The 15,566-nt window shown below is 42.9% G+C and overlaps 1 protein-coding gene across 6 annotated transcripts in view; it reads right to left on the bottom strand.

Moving 5' to 3' along the window:
• PIWIL2 (piwi like RNA-mediated gene silencing 2) overlaps positions 1 to 15,566 on the bottom strand; it is a 79,759-nt gene that overhangs the window by 57,707 nt on the left and 6,486 nt on the right. For all 6 annotated transcript variants that reach the window (XM_031014138.3, XM_031014139.3, XM_055348905.2 and 3 more), the window contains exons 5-10: positions 14,021 to 14,227; positions 12,990 to 13,100; positions 9,610 to 9,727; positions 8,587 to 8,711; positions 7,341 to 7,421; positions 6,922 to 7,035 (exon numbers count right to left, since the gene is read on the bottom strand). In XM_031014138.3, coding sequence (XP_030869998.2) covers positions 6,922 to 7,035; positions 7,341 to 7,421; positions 8,587 to 8,711; positions 9,610 to 9,727; positions 12,990 to 13,100; positions 14,021 to 14,227 — 756 coding nt within the window. The remainder of the gene's footprint in view (positions 1 to 6,921; positions 7,036 to 7,340; positions 7,422 to 8,586; positions 8,712 to 9,609; positions 9,728 to 12,989; positions 13,101 to 14,020; positions 14,228 to 15,566) is intronic.

Raw genomic sequence — 15,566 nt, 5'->3', positions numbered from 1 at the left:
AAAAATAAAATAGGCTGGGCACAGTGCCTCACACCAGCACTTTCGGAGGCTGAGGTAGGAGAATCACTTGAGCCCAGGAGTTCGAGACCGGCCTTGGCAACACAGTGAGACCCTGCCTTTATGAAAAAATTAAAACATTAGCCAGGTGTGATGGTGCATCCCTGTAGTCCCAGCTACTTGGGAGACTGAGGTGGGAGGATTGCTTGAGCCCAGGAGTTTGAGGCTGCAGTGAGTTGTGATCGTGCCACTGTACTCCAACTGGGGTAACCAAGTGAGATTCCATCAGAAAATAAAAATAAAAAAAAAGGAAAGAATGTAAGCCAGAAAATATTTCTCAAAGGGCGAAAAGAAAATAACTGCCAAATCCAGAATTTTAAGTTAAAGGCAAGTTGGAAAACATTTTTAGATAAAAATTAAAAGAATTTGTCACCAGCAGAGTCCACACTAAAGGACATATTACAAGCAGTTCTTCAGGCAAAGGGAAAATAATCTCATATAGAATAGTGAGGGATGCAGGAAGGAATAAAGAACAAATAAAATTTCAGAAGACAACAGTAAAGAAAAACTCCCAAAGCTCCCAAAGGGGCAGGACAGGGTGAGGAGAGACATACAAAGATTCTGGAATCAGAAATTAAAACAGCTTTAGATCTTTCAACAGTAAATCTAAAAGCAAGGACGATGGAGTAGTGCCTTCAAAATTCTCAGGGTAAAGTATCTCCAAACTAGATTTATAACCTAGAGTTATATACCCGATCAAACTAGACAACTACTTTGTAAGCTAAAGACATTTTTCAAACATGTAAGGTCTCAAAATAATTTCCTCCAATGCACACTTCTTCTGGAAAATACTGGAGTATATATGCTACACTAAAACAAGGGAATAAATCAAGAAAGCAGCAGTTATGAGATCTGACATACAGGAGATTCCCCTTTAAGAAGGGAAGAGGGGGCCAGGCGCAGTGGCTCACGCCTGTAATCCCAGCACTTCGGGAGACTGAGGCAGGTGGAGCACAAGGTCAAGAGATTGAGACCATCCTCATCAACGTGGTGAGACCCTGTGTCTATTAAAAATACAAAAATTAGCTGGGCGTGGTGGCGCACACCTGTAGTCCCAGCTACTCAGGAGGCTGAGGCAGGAGAATCGCTTGAACCTGGGAGGTGGAAGTTGCAGTGAGCCGAGATCGCACCACTGCACTCTAGCCTGGGCAACAGAGCAAGATTCCATCTCAACAAAAAAAAAAAAAAAAAAAAAAAGAAGGGAAGAGGAACCCCAAGACAGTGATGGTTCAGCCAGCCGGGAGAGCAACCAGCTGAACTGAAGCCGATCAGGTTCTAACAGACATTTTAAGATGGTATTGAATTCAGTAGGAATGGCTCATTAAATCAATTGAGAACTTACAAGTGACATAAGAAAGTAACCTTATTTTGTAAACCTTAGTTGACTTACTACCCTTTAGAAGTATGCAAACCATTCCTGGGTGATGAAAAGAAAAGCTGTTACATTTTTAAACACCGAGCTCTTCTCACCTCCAGGAAAATAAATGCTCTTCTGTGGTTTCCAGTGATCCATAAGAACAGGGAACGAAGGTGGTAGAACACCAAGCCAGTAACAGCTGCAGGGGACAAGGGAGGACAGCCTGCAGAGCTCCCTGACAGACATGGAAATGCCCTCGGGGCTGAGCAGCTACACTGAGAGGGTCCATGTGTGACATAACGGGGTAATGCCTGACACAGGCCTTCTCACTATCTTGGAGAAGAGGTTCTCAAAGCTAGATCTAGATCACCCCAAAAATGTGGTATTCGGACGGGAGGGGAATGAAACTGACAAAATACCTAGTGTTTTCAATGTATAGTGAAGGGATTACACAACTCGGTGTGAAATTGACCTTAAATTAGTGTTAAGTACATATAAAATTACGTACTTAGAAAAAAAAAAGCTGAGCATAGTGGCACAAGCCTGTAGCCCCAGTTACTCAGGAAGCTGAGGCAGAAAGATCACTTGAGCCCAAGAATTCAAGGCTGCAGTGAGCTATGATCATGCCTGTGAATAGCCACTGCACTTCAGTCTGGGCCATGAAATGAGATCTTGTCTCGAAGAAAGGAGGAAAGAAGGAAGGAAAGAAAGGAATGAATTTTTTTAACAAAAAAAAATCCAAGATAACTGTGGAGAAAATAAAATTTTTTTTTTTTTCCCCAGACGAAGTCTCGCTCTGTTGCCCAGGCTAGAGTACACTGGCACGATCTCGGCTCACTGCAACCTCCACCTCCCAGGTTCAAGCCATTCTCCTGCGCCTCTGGAGTAGCTGGGACTACAGCCCTGCGCCACCACACCCAGTCAATTTTTTTTTTTTTTTTTTTTTTTTTAAGTAGAGATGGGATTTCACCATGTTGGCTAGACTGGTCTCAACCTCCCGACCTCAAGTGATCCGCCTGCCTCGGCCTCCCAAAGTCCTGGGATGACAGGCATGAGCCACTGTGCCTGGCCAAAACAAAATAAATTTCAATAAATATGGAAAGACATGCCATATTTTTCAATAGGACTCAGTGAACAGTCTCCCTAGTCAATGACCATCAAAATGCCAACTGATGTTTTTCTTTTTCTTTTTTTTTTTTTTTTTTGAGACAGAGTCTTGCTCACTCTGTCGCCCAGGCTGGAGTGCACTGGCACAATCTCGGCTCACTGCAAGCTCCGCCTCCCGGGTTCACGCCAATCTCCTGCCTCATCCTCCTGAGTAGCCGGGACTACAGGTGCCCGCCACCACGCCAAGCTCATTTTTTGTATTTTTAGTAGAGACGGGGTTTCACCGTGTTGGCCAGGATGGTCTCGATCGCCTAACTTCGTGATCCGCCCGCCTCGGCCTCCCAAAGTGTTGGGATTACAGGCGTGAGCCACCGTGCTTGGACCTTTTTGTTTTTTTTTTTTTTTTTAATACAGTCTCACTCCGTCACCCAGGCTGGAGTGTAATGGCATGATCTTGGCTCACTGCAACCTCTGCCTCCCGGGTTCCCGGGTTCAAGCAAGTCTCGTGCCTAAGCCTCCTAAGTAGCTGGAATTACAGGCGTGTGCCACCACGCCTGGCTAATTTTTGTATTTTTAGCAGAGACAGGGTTTCACCATGTTGGCCAGGCTGGTCTTGAACTGCTGACCTCAACTGATCCTCCTGCCTCGGCCTCCCAAAATGTCAGGATTACAGAGGTGAGCCACCGCATCTGGCCAAAACAAAATAAATTTCAATAAATGGAAAGACATGCCATATTTTTCAACAGGAAGACTAAGTGAACATTCTCCCTAGTCAATGCCCATCAAAATGCTAAACAACTTTTTTCTTATTTTCACTAAATTATTCAAAGGATCAAATGAAAGAGTATGTGGGTGACATTCACCATGAAAATTCTGAAAATAAAATTCTGACAAATATCAAAAACCAAAAAAAGTACAGTATTTTAGATAGAATCACATTAGTTTGGACCAATAGCTCAAACTGAAAGTTCAGAAATAAATCCAGGTATTTTAGCATATAAGGCAGTGATTTGAATCTGTGGAAAAAAAGAATGTTTTTCAATAAATTGTATAATAGTACAGAGACAACCATGATAATCCCAACTTCATATCAAGGTAAATCCATAGAGTTTGAAACACTGAAAATAGGCCTGGCGTGGTGGTTCATGCCTGTAATCCCAGCACTTTGGGAAGCTGAGGCAGGTGGATTACCTGAAGTCAGGAGTTCAAGACCAGCCTGGCCAACATGGCGAAACCGTCTCTACTAAAAATGCAAAAATTAGCCAGGTGTGGTGGCAACTACTCAGAAGGCCTGAGGCAGGAGAATCGCTTGAACCCGGGAGGTGGAGGTTGCAGTGAGCCAACATCATGTCATTGCACTCCAGCCTGGGCAACAGGAGTGAAACTCCATCTCAAAAAAGACAAAAAAAAATGGAAAATAAAAACTAGTTCTGTTTTTTTGGAGACAGGGTCTCGCTTGCCTAGGCTGGAGTACAGTAGCACTACCATAGCACATTGCAGCCTTGAACCCCTGGCCTCAAGCAATCCTCCCACCTTGGCCTCCCAAAGTGCTGGATTATAGCCATGAACCAGACCATCCCTGGCCAAGCAGACCTTTCTAAGCAGAAAAGCAAAGGCATTCACTGAAAGTACATGCAAGAAAAATAAATACATAAAAGCAAAGGCAGAAACTGCAAAAAAAGAAATAGAGGATTTGAAGACATATACTTTTATTTAATAAATATTCTTGAACATTTACTGTATACAATTAAATAAAACTTACAGGAGGCTACTGGCTTGGACTGGGCTCCTGCACTAGGCCCAAAAGAGCAAACCAAAATGGAGTTACTCATGCTGAAGTTCCATGCCACCAAATAGAAACTAAGATCTTTATCTGACTTTCTGAGAAATCAGGAGAGAGACATAATAGCCAAATCCCCAAACAGGCCAGTTTTAGTATGATAAAGATGTCCCCTCTGCTTTAACCTTTACAAGGAAAGTAACAAATGACCAATCTCCTTTTTGTTCTGTTTCTGATTCTCTGGCCCTTTTCTGTCTATAAAGCCAACCTCCGCTGCTCAGCTCATCAGAACCCTCAAGGTGTTACCCAATCCATGAACTCCAAATAAAAGCCAATAATTGTGTCTTTTGACACTGCTAAGCCCTATATTAAGTCTAAGTGTACAGGGTGAGCAAAAAAGACACGGCCTCTGCCAGAGGAGCTGACAGTCTAGGAGATACAGAATAATTATAAAAAAGTTCAAGGCATCTTCAGCTTCTCTTTCTCTTATCCCACATGCACTCAGGAAATCCACTTAAGTGCCACTTTCAAAATACAGATGTCCAGAATCTGACTCCTTACCACCTCCATCGCTACCATCCTCATGGCTCCACTGGATTACCACAGCCTCTTGACTGGTGTTCCCACTTCCATCCTCAGTCAACCAAGTCTATTCTCCACACAGCAACAACAGGGATCCTTTCACAGTCCAAGTTGGGTCTTGCCAGTGTACTGCTCAAAGTCCTGCATTTCACTCAGAGTGAAAGTTAAAACCCTCACAAAAGCCCTACAAAGCCCTATGTAATCAGCTCCTCCATTTGCTCTGCCCCTCCAGCACCCTGCTTGCTCACTCGGCTCTAGCCACCCTGCATGTGCCTGCACCAGGCCTGTTTCTGTCTTAAGGTCTGTGCCTGAGCTGTCCACATGCCAAAAGCTTCTTCTCCCTTCACCTGGCTAACCTCTTACCTCTTTCAAGCGTTTGCTCAAATGAGCTTGACCACTCCACTTAAAACTGCAATTCTCCGCCCCCTGCCCCACTAGTTCTGATTGCCCTGACCGTGTGCTCTTTTTCTTTTTTCCATGGCTCTTATCGCTTTTATTACACTATACAATTTATTTATTATATTTATTATTTACTGTTCATCTCCCCTGGTAACTACAGAGGCTCCGTGAGGGGAGGGATCTTTGTTTTGCTATCTGATAGGTCCTAAGACTCTGGTTCATAACTGGAGCTCAGTAAGTATACACTGAAGCAATGAATGAAATGGTCAGAGGAGCAAAGATTTACAAGCCCGATAACACCCAGTGGTTGTATATAGCTGGTGGGAAAAGAAACTGAATAAATCTTCTACAGGGTAATTTGTCAAGATACAGTTAACTATCATATTATATTAGATATATATTAAAAGGATTTAGAATGTTCAGCCCTTCCATTAAGTAATTCTACTTCTAAGTACATGGCCTAAAAAAATCAGATGTACAGAGACTTATGTGTAAGATGAGATTTCATGCAACCACTAAAAATTATACACATCTGGCTGGGCACGGTGGCTTGTGCCTGTAATCCCAGCACTTTGGGAGGCTGAGGCGGGCAGATCTCCTGAGCTCAGGAGTTCAAGACGAGCCTGGGAAACATGGTGAAACCCTATCTCTACTAAAATACAAAAAATTAGCTAGACATGGAGGCATGCACCTGTGGTCCTGGCTACTCGGGAGGCTGAAGCAAGAGAATTGTTTCAACCCAGGAGGCAGAGGTTGCAGTGAGTTGAGATCACACTACTGCACTTCAGCCTAAGCAACAGAGAGAGACTCTCTCTCAGAAAAAAAAAAAAAGAAAAGAAAAGAAAAAAAAATTAGCCGGGCATGGTGGCGGGCGCCTATAATTCCAGCTACTCAGGAGGCTGAGGCAGGAGAATCACTTGAACCCAAGAGGTAGAGGGTGCAGTGAGCCAAGATTGCACCACTGCACTCCAGCCTGGGTGATAAGAGTGAGACTCTGTCTCAATTTAAAAATATATATATACACATCTGTATTTACTACAGTAACACATACATTATATATTATTATATGCAAACTCAGCATGTGCATATATCAAACCAAGTTCTCCTAACCACAAATTTAAACAAAACTCCTTCTCAAAGCACAGCAGATGTCTATTCAGATGCTTATCTCAGGAGGACTAGAGACAAGGGCACATATATTCAGTTCAGTTATTCTACAACTAAAAATCTAAACAGGGCTGGGTGCCATGACTCATGCCTATAATCTCAACACCTTGAGAGGCTGAGGTAGGAGGATCCCTTGAAGCCAGGAAACATAGCAGGCTGGGAAACATAGCAAGACCCTATCTCTACAAAAAAAAAAAAAAAAAAAAAAATTAAAAATTGGCTGGGCATGGTAGCACACCCGTAGTCCTGGCTACTCAGAAGGCTGAGGTGGTAGGATCACTTGAACCCAGGAGTTCAGGGTTACAGCGAGCTATGATCAAACCACTGTACTCCAGCCAGGGTGACAAAATAAGACCCTGTCTCTGGGGGAAAAAACAAACAGAACAATGTCTAATGTGTGTTATTACCAGCTGTTACTGAACTTTTCAGAAAATCATCAGCATGTTAAAGATAGACCCCACCATTCACTCACATGACATCCAGCACACAGTCATTCCGAATGACCTTATGGGAGACATCAGCTAGCAGGAAGAGCCCTCCATCTGTCCTTCGGATGCTAGCTGCATAGCCTGGCCAGATCTGCAATCTGGAGAGAGAGGTGGTCTCAACTGTAGGATTTTCGAAGAACACATATACTTACACGGCCCCATGTGAACAATACTTTGAGGTGATACTGCCCTTCCCTAATAGTAATGAGAAAGCCTCAAGAAACTAAGTTAATTGACATTATTGCAAACTTACTGAAAAACCAAACTAAGGAAGAGATTTAATTGATAAACTGTATTCACTACCATAAACTACTGCTGACATTATAGTACTAAATACAATGGTTGTAATGGAAACTTTCTTTCCAGAACATTCAAAAGTGAGGGAAGGGAAAAAAGTACCAACCTGTGTTGCTGTAGTACCATAGCACTTGTAGGGTCATAAAAGTTTCTCCCCACAAGCTTCATATCTAAAAGTTTCATTACCCTGAAATAAAAAGCAAGTATGAGTTTTCTAATAGAAGAGTAATAAAATTATGTTCCATTATTCTCAGCTACATTTGCCTTTGGAAGTCTGAACGGTTAGAAATGTTTGTGCTCTTTGCAGAAGACAGCTTTTATATTGAGAACAATCTTGTTAAAAGAAAACCAAAAACTGCCAAAGCATTTGACTGAAAAAGCAAAGCAAAATGACAGCGGTCTTTTCCACTTACTAGCTGACCAAACACTGAGTTGGTTTCCCAGGTTTTATTACGTTACTTTTCACCACTAACTACGAAGAATGCAAGACAGCCCATTGCTAAGTGTGTGAATAACAGTGTGGCAAAGGGAGTTATGTTTATTCCTGGCAGTTCAACTTACTAGGTAGAAATAAGGTTCCATGGGCCGGGTGCGGTGGCTTATGCCTCTAATCCCAGCACTTTGGGAGGCTGAGGTGGACAGATCACGAGGTCAAAAGATCGAGACCATCCTAGCCAACAAGATGAAACATCATCTCTATTAAAAATACAAAAATTAGCCAGACGTGGCGGCACATGCCTGTAATCCCAGCTACTCAGGAGACTGAGGCAGGAGAATCACTTGAACCAGGGAGTCGGAGGTTGCAGTGAGCCGAGATTGCGCCACTGCACTACAGCCTGGCGATAGAGCAAGACTCCGTCTCTCAAAAAAAAAAAAGAAAAGAAATTAGGTTCTGTGTTTCATTAAATAAGAGAATAGCGGCTGTATGAAAACTAGGATGTTTCAAAAGAAGTTAAACAATTATGAGCTGTCTGTAATCCAAAAATTCAAGACACTGAAAAATCCTTCCAGCAAATATTTTTACACACAACCTCTTTAAGTAGCCCCCTTGTTACCGTCACCATTAAATATGCACTATCAACAGCCTCTTTCAAAGTTCCTGAACACAACTGGAGGAACCCGTTCCCCTATCCAGCTACCTCCAAACCTAATTTCATATATTCAAATCTGGTCTACCACTTGCGAGATAATTTTTGAGTAAGTTAGCCTCAATACCATCCATTTATTCATTAAATGCTTCCAAACCCATCTAGAATATACTGTCACATATTTCCATCCAAGTATCTTGAAGAACATTACTGTAAATACAAGACTGAAGTTACAGGACAATAGAACTTCAGCTGTTTTCTTACCGACGGAAAACAACATTGTAGAAGGGAATGCACAGGTCAGAGCAGGGCTCCAGGATCTTTGTCATCTGAATCTTAATGCTGATTTCAGCACTGTCTGTTTTCCTTTGACTTTTTAACTCAAGAACCTAACAAATAAATACACACAGGTAAAACAAAATGACAAAACTAAGAACTAATGACCAAGTCCTAATCTAATTCAACTGTGTTCTTAAGAACACTAAAGTATCTTAAAACATTTTTCTACTTTTCCCCTCACTTTGTTGCCCACACTAGCAAAAGCACACCATGACAACCACGATTCAGAAAAATGATTTGGTAAGAGAATTCCAACCAAGTTTACATTTGCAATTTGTTTTTTGTTTTTTTTTTTTGAGACAGAGTCTAGCTCTGTCACCCAGGCTGGAGTGCAGTGGCGTGATCTCGGCTCACTGCAGGCCCCGCCTCCTGGGTTGACGCCATTCTCCTGCCTCAGCCTCCTGAGTAGCTGGGACTACAGGCGCCTGCCACCATGCCCAGCTAATTTTTTTTATTTTTAGTAGAGACAGGGTTTCACCGTGTTAGCCAGGATGGTCTCAATCTCGTGACCTCGTGATCCACCTGACTTAGCCTCCCAAAGTACTAGGATTACAGGCGTGAGCCACCGCACCCGGCCTATATTTGCAATTTTAAGTTACTCTTTATCACTGAGGTCACAGACTTCCAACCATTCCTCTCATGTGAGAAGGTGCTTCTTGAGGAATTCAAACCTAAAATGTGCTGTTATGTCCTGCAGAAATCTGTCTTCCCCTCTATGAACAGAAAAGCACAACTCGAATATACAGGAATTCTATGGTTTCCTACCCCTCAAAACACCAGTCCTGGGCCAGGTGAAGTGGCTCACACGCCTGTAGTCCCAGGGCTTTAGGAATTCGAGACCAGTCTGGGCAACATAGCAAGACCCAATCTCTTAAAAGCAAAACCAAACAAAAAACGCCAGAGCACTCTTAGGGTTCATCTCAAAGTCTATTTCCTGTTTGGTCTCACTTGTTGAAGCTTAACAGGCAGATAGAGAATAGATCCATCAAACGCAGTGACGTTGCCGGTGACAGCTTGATGGTCCTTCAACATGCCGAACCTCATGCTTTTGCACTCCACATTGGGGCTGGAAAATAACGAAGAGGATTTTCCTTTAACTTGACTCAAACTGCAATCTTTACCAGAGCTGTGCAACAGGTGCTAGTTACCCAGTAACTGCTGCTCCATCTAGCGGCCATATTAAAAATTATCTATCTGACTAGAACTTTGACTCAAGAAGACCTGCTCGCAGCTGAAACATCAGAAACCATAGGTCATAAAAAAATAAAAACCACCAAATCCTACCACCAAATGACACCTTCCTTAGCATGTCAGTGTATATTCTTTCATATATACACATTTGTTTTTGAGACGGAGTCTCGCTCTGCTGCCCAGGCTGGAGTGCAGTGAAGCGATCTCAGCTCACTGCAATCTCCACCTCCCAAGTTCAAGTGACTCTCCCTTTGTTTCCTTAACATTTGTCAATCCATTTTAAGAGGAAGACTTCTCCCCATCTCCTTTTTTTTTTTTTTTTTGAGATAGGGTCTTCCTTTGTCACCCAGGCAGAAGTACAGTGGCATGATCATAGCTCACTGCCATCTCAAACTCCTGGGCTCAAGTGATCCTTCTGCCTCAGTCCCCCAGGTAACTGGGACTATAAGGGTACCACCACACCTGACTAAAAAAAAATTTTTTTTGCCCTGGCTCGGTGGCTCATGCCTGTAATCCCAGCACTTTGGGAGGCCGAGGTGCGTGATCACTTGAGGCCAGGAGTTCAAGATCACTCTGGCCATCACGGTGAAACCCTGTTCTACTAAAAATACAAAAAAATTAGTGGGGTGTGGTGGCATGTGGTTGTAATCCCAGCTACTCGGGAGGCTGAGGCATGAGAATCATTTCAGCCTGGGAGATGGAGGTAGCACTGAGGCAAGACTAAGCCACTGCACTCCAGCCTGCGCAACAGAGTGAGACTCTCTCTCAAAATAAATAAATAAATAAAATTTTTTGTTGTTGTTACCTAAGACAGTCTTGAACTCCTAGCCTCAAGCAACTCTCCCTCCTCAGCCTCCCTAAGTGCTGGGATTACAGACGTGAGCCACTGCATGCAGCCCTCTCCCCTCTGTTTAATGCTCACCTCTTTGCTGCATGTTTCACAACAAGCCTGTTCCCTGGGATCCAATTTCCCCCCCTTTTCTGGCTACTTCCCTCTACCTGTTGTATGTGCTCAGCTCCGCTTTCTTACCTCATAGAAACTATTACAGCAATTCTGTTGCCTTCTATAATTATTCCATTTCTCATTCCTTTTACAAACTTTTTAAATGAGTGGCCAAGTCAGTGGCTACTTCTCATGGCCTATGCCCTCCTTTGTGCTTTCCATCTTTCCTTTTTTTTTCTCTACAACTGTAACAAAACTGCTAGAAGATCACAACACCCTCAACAAGCAAATTCAGTTGCTTTTTTTCCTGTGGCCAAAGTCAACCACCTTCTCATTACCTTCATTCAAAAGAGTCCTTCCTTTGGTCTTTATAACATACCTTCAGAATATTTTCTCCCTAACTGTTCCTTTCTCCTCTCTTTCACTCCACTTCTTCCTCTTGTGTCATCAACTAGCAGCTGCCCTTCACAAATTCAGCCTTCCTAGTATAGATACCTTTAGAAATCGTATAGAAGTTTCTGGCCAGGCATGGTGGCTCATGCCGGTAATCCCAGCACTGTGGGAGGCCGAGGCAGGTGGATTACTTGAGGTCAGGAGTTTGAGACCAGCCTGGTCGACATGGCAAAACCCCGACTCTACTAAAAAAAATACAAAAATTAGCCAGGCATGGGGGCGCTTGCCTATAATCCCAGCTACTAGGGAGGTTGAGGCAAGAGAATTGCCTGAACCTTGGAGGCAGAGGTTGCAGTGAGCTGAGATTGCACCACTGCACTCCAGCCTGGGTGACAGATTGAGACCCTGTCTCAAAAGAAAAAAAAAAGAAATAGTATGGAAGTTTCTTAAAAAAACTAAAAATAGTACTAATATGATCCAACAATCCCACTTCTTGGTATTTATCCAAAGGAATTGAAATCAGTGTGTCAAACAGATATATGTGCACTCCCATGTTCACTGCAGCACTATTCACAACAGGCAAGACATGGAATCAATCTAAGTGTCCACTGAATGGATAAAGTGGTATACATACACGATGGAATACTATATATAGCCTTTAAAAAGAAGTACATCCTGTCATTTGTGACAATATGAAAGGATCTGGAGAGTATTATGGTAAGTGAAATAAGATAGGCACAGAAAGACAAATACCATCTGATCTCACTCATATATGGAATCTAAAAAAGTTGAACTCATTGTGAACAGAGAGTAGGAAGGTGACTACCAGAGGCTGGGGGTTGAGGGGTATGGGGAAATGGCAGATGTTGGTTAAAATGTACAAAGTTTCAGATAGACAGGTGGAGTAAGTTTTAGTGATCTATGGTAACCATAGTTAACAACAGTGTGTATTTCAAAATTCCTGAAAGAGATTTTAAATGTTCTCACCACAAAAAAACAGTAAGTAGGTGAGGTGACACATATGTCAATTAGCCTGACTTAATCTTTCTACAATGTATACATATACCTAAACATCATCTTGTACGCATACATATACACAATTATTTTTCAGTTAAAAAAACTGAGACTTCATCTTCTCATTTTCTTCACAGGTATTTCAAAACACTCATTTTCACAATTCCAGCTAAGAACTTCCAGCTAATGACTCCTCTAAGATATTAAGAGAGAACACAAACTAATATAAACTATTTTTAAATAGTAATAAATCCTAAAATTATCGATATAAAACTGAAGTTGTCTTCCCTCATTTTTCTCACCCCTAAATTTAACCCTAGACTGTCACTAGAGAGATGTCAGATGTTGGTATGATGGCTCACGCAGGAAAGGATCCAGGTTTCATAGGGCATGGATTTCACACCACTGATGGGGGAGGGGGGAGGGTTCTTTAAGAAAAAGAATACAAAATTACACATACAAAATAAGTTAAAAGATCATGGAAGACACCTAATGCAAGTTTTAAAAGGCCCTGAACTTAAGCTTCATTAATTTCACATTAAATTAACTTCTAGCCTCATGTATAACTCTACACCCTATGAAGTTAAAATCGAGATTGGTAATATAGCTAAATACATACACAAAGTTTAAGATTAACCTTAAACTTCCTGTAAGGATCTGAGTAAACGCATTATCGCATTGAGACGTCCACCAAGAACTGTCCAGGACAATATTCAGTTATTTCAGGGGAACTATTTTTTTTACTGCCCTTTAAGAAGTGAACAATACAAACGAAAGCTGTGAATACCTGAAAGTCACATGATATTGATAAACTGCTTCATTATGACACTGTATTTTGACGAGGTTCAGTCCCAAAGACTGAGGTGTTCCTTTTGATCCTTGCTTCACAATAAGCTCTCTAGAAAATAAAAACAAAAAGCAACTGCATATATCAAAAACAAAAAACAAAATAACTAACCAACCCACACAACCAACAACAAAAAGATTGGGGGAAGTAACATTTTTTCACATTTTGCTACAGATACACATATCAAGAGGCAACACTTACAAAAGCAAGCTCTGAAGGCTAGAAGGCAAATCGTTGGCAAGACCTAATTAGATAAGCAAGGTCACCCTACCTTTCCTAGTAACATTACCAAATAAACTAGGCCCATTAACTAAGAACACAAGAATGAGTTCTATGGAGAAAGATGAAGCGTCACGATATTCTTCCTAAATTATTTCCTTATCTTCAACATGACATAGAATTGTCTCAATTGGGAAGGAAACGAAAGGCCGTGAGTCCACTCTTTAGTTGCATGCTGTATGTCCACTGTCAAACACATCTAACTTCAGAAATTGTCCCACCTTGGCCAGACACAGCGGCTCACACCTGTAATCCCAGCACCTTGGGAGGCCAAGGCAGGTGGATCACGAGGTCAGGAGTTCAAGACCAGCCTGGCCAAGGTGGTGAGACCCCATCTCTACTAAAAATACAAAAAAATTAGGTGGGGGTGATGGCGGGCGCCTATAATCCCAACTACTTGGGAGGTTGAGGCAGGGGAATTGCTTGAACCCGCGAGGCGGAGGTTACAATAAGCCAAGATTGCACCACTGCACTGCAGCCTGGGCGACAGAGTGAGACTCCGTCTCAAAAAGAAGAAAAAAAAAATTGTCCCATCTCTTTGTCAATCTCCCACTGGCAAAAAACAAAACACTCCGCAGTATTATTACCCAGGGAGGACCCAACACAAATAGATTTTACAATACTACACACGAGCCAAAATACAGAGTTTTCACGATCATTACTAAGTAGAGAAGGCAGTGCTCCTGACTTACTTTTCCTTGTGTTCCACAGTCAGGACCAGAGGGCGATCTGGAGAGTGCAGGGGAGACTGGGGCAGAGCAGGTGGTGATGACAGCTGCAGGGGACCCCGGGACGGTGTGCTGAAGGTACAGGGAGGCTTGTCCACTCCTCTGCCGATACTACCTGCTGCTCTTCCCAGTGGTAATAAAGACACATCTGAACTCCCTCTTCCAAGCGTCCTGAAATGTGGAGAGAGAGGCAAATCAGGGCTTTTTATAATAGCTATGTCCCATCCAGATTATTCCCCCAACTCCACAATCTCTTCCTGGAGGAGACAGCAAAAGGGATCCAAGTTTCAAATTCTCTCAAACTACATATGCCAAGGCCAGGCACAGTGGCTCACGCCTGTAACCCTAGCACTTTGGGAAGGTAAGGTGGGAAGACTGCTTGAGCCCAGGAGTTCAAGACCAGCCTAAACAATACAGTGAGACCCCGCACTATAAAAAATACAAAAATTAGCCAGGTATGGTGGCTCATAACTGTAGTCCCAGCTACTCGGGTGGCTGAGGTGGGAGGATCACTTCAGCCTGGGAAGTCGAGGCTGCAGTGAGCTGAGATCACACCACTGCACTAAAGCCTGGGTGACAGAGATAGAACCAATTTCAAAAAAAAAAAAACACAACATATGCCACCATGACTCATTCACCAACTGCTATTAATATTGACTGTCAGAGCCATCTTCCATAGCAGAATAGAGGAGAAAGTTTGACTCAACGTTATTAAAGAATCACCACGGCTACGTGCAGGGGCTCACGCCTATAATCCCAGCTCTCTGGGAAGCCAAGGCGGGAGGATTACCTGATGTCAGGAGTTTGAGACCAACCTGGCTAATAAGATGAAACCCCGTCTCTACTAAAAATACAAAAATTAGCTGGGTGTGAGGCGGAGGTTGCAGTGAGCCAAGATCGTGCCACTGCACTCCAGCCTGGTGACAGAGTGATACTGTCTCAAAAAAAAAAAAAAAAAAAAAAAAAAATAGCCGGGTGTGGTGGTGCACACCTGTATTCCCAGCTACTCGGCACACTGAGGCAGGAGAATCGCTTGAACCTGGGAGGTGGAGGTTGCAGTGAGCCAAGATTGCCCCACTGCATTCCAGCCCGGTCAACACAGTGAGACCCCATCCCCAAAAAAAAAAAAAAAAAAAAAGTCCACGCACAGTGGCTCATGCCTGTAATCTCAGCACTTTGGGAGGCCGAGGTGGGTGGACTGCCTGAGGTCAGGAGCTCAAGACCAGCCTGGCTAACAGTGAAACCTCGTCTCCACTAAAAATACAAAAAATTAGTTGGGTATGGTGGCACATGCCTGTAGTCCCAGACACTTGGGAGGCTGAGGCAGGAGAATTGCTTGAACCTGGGAGGCGGAGGTTGCAGTGAGCCAAGATAGAGGCTTTGCACTCCAGCTTGGGAGACAGAGCAAAACTTCATCTCAAAAAAAAAAAAAAAAAAAAAAAAAAAAAAAATCACCATGATCAGGGTAATTTTTTAAAAGGACAAATGAATTTTTGAACAGCCCAGTGGA

The sequence above is a fragment of the Gorilla gorilla genome, chromosome 7 (genome assembly GCF_029281585.2).
Source record: "Gorilla gorilla gorilla isolate KB3781 chromosome 7, NHGRI_mGorGor1-v2.1_pri, whole genome shotgun sequence".
NCBI classification, from domain to species: domain Eukaryota; kingdom Metazoa; phylum Chordata; class Mammalia; order Primates; family Hominidae; genus Gorilla; species Gorilla gorilla.
This window is presented reverse-complemented; position numbering and strand designations above follow the sequence as displayed.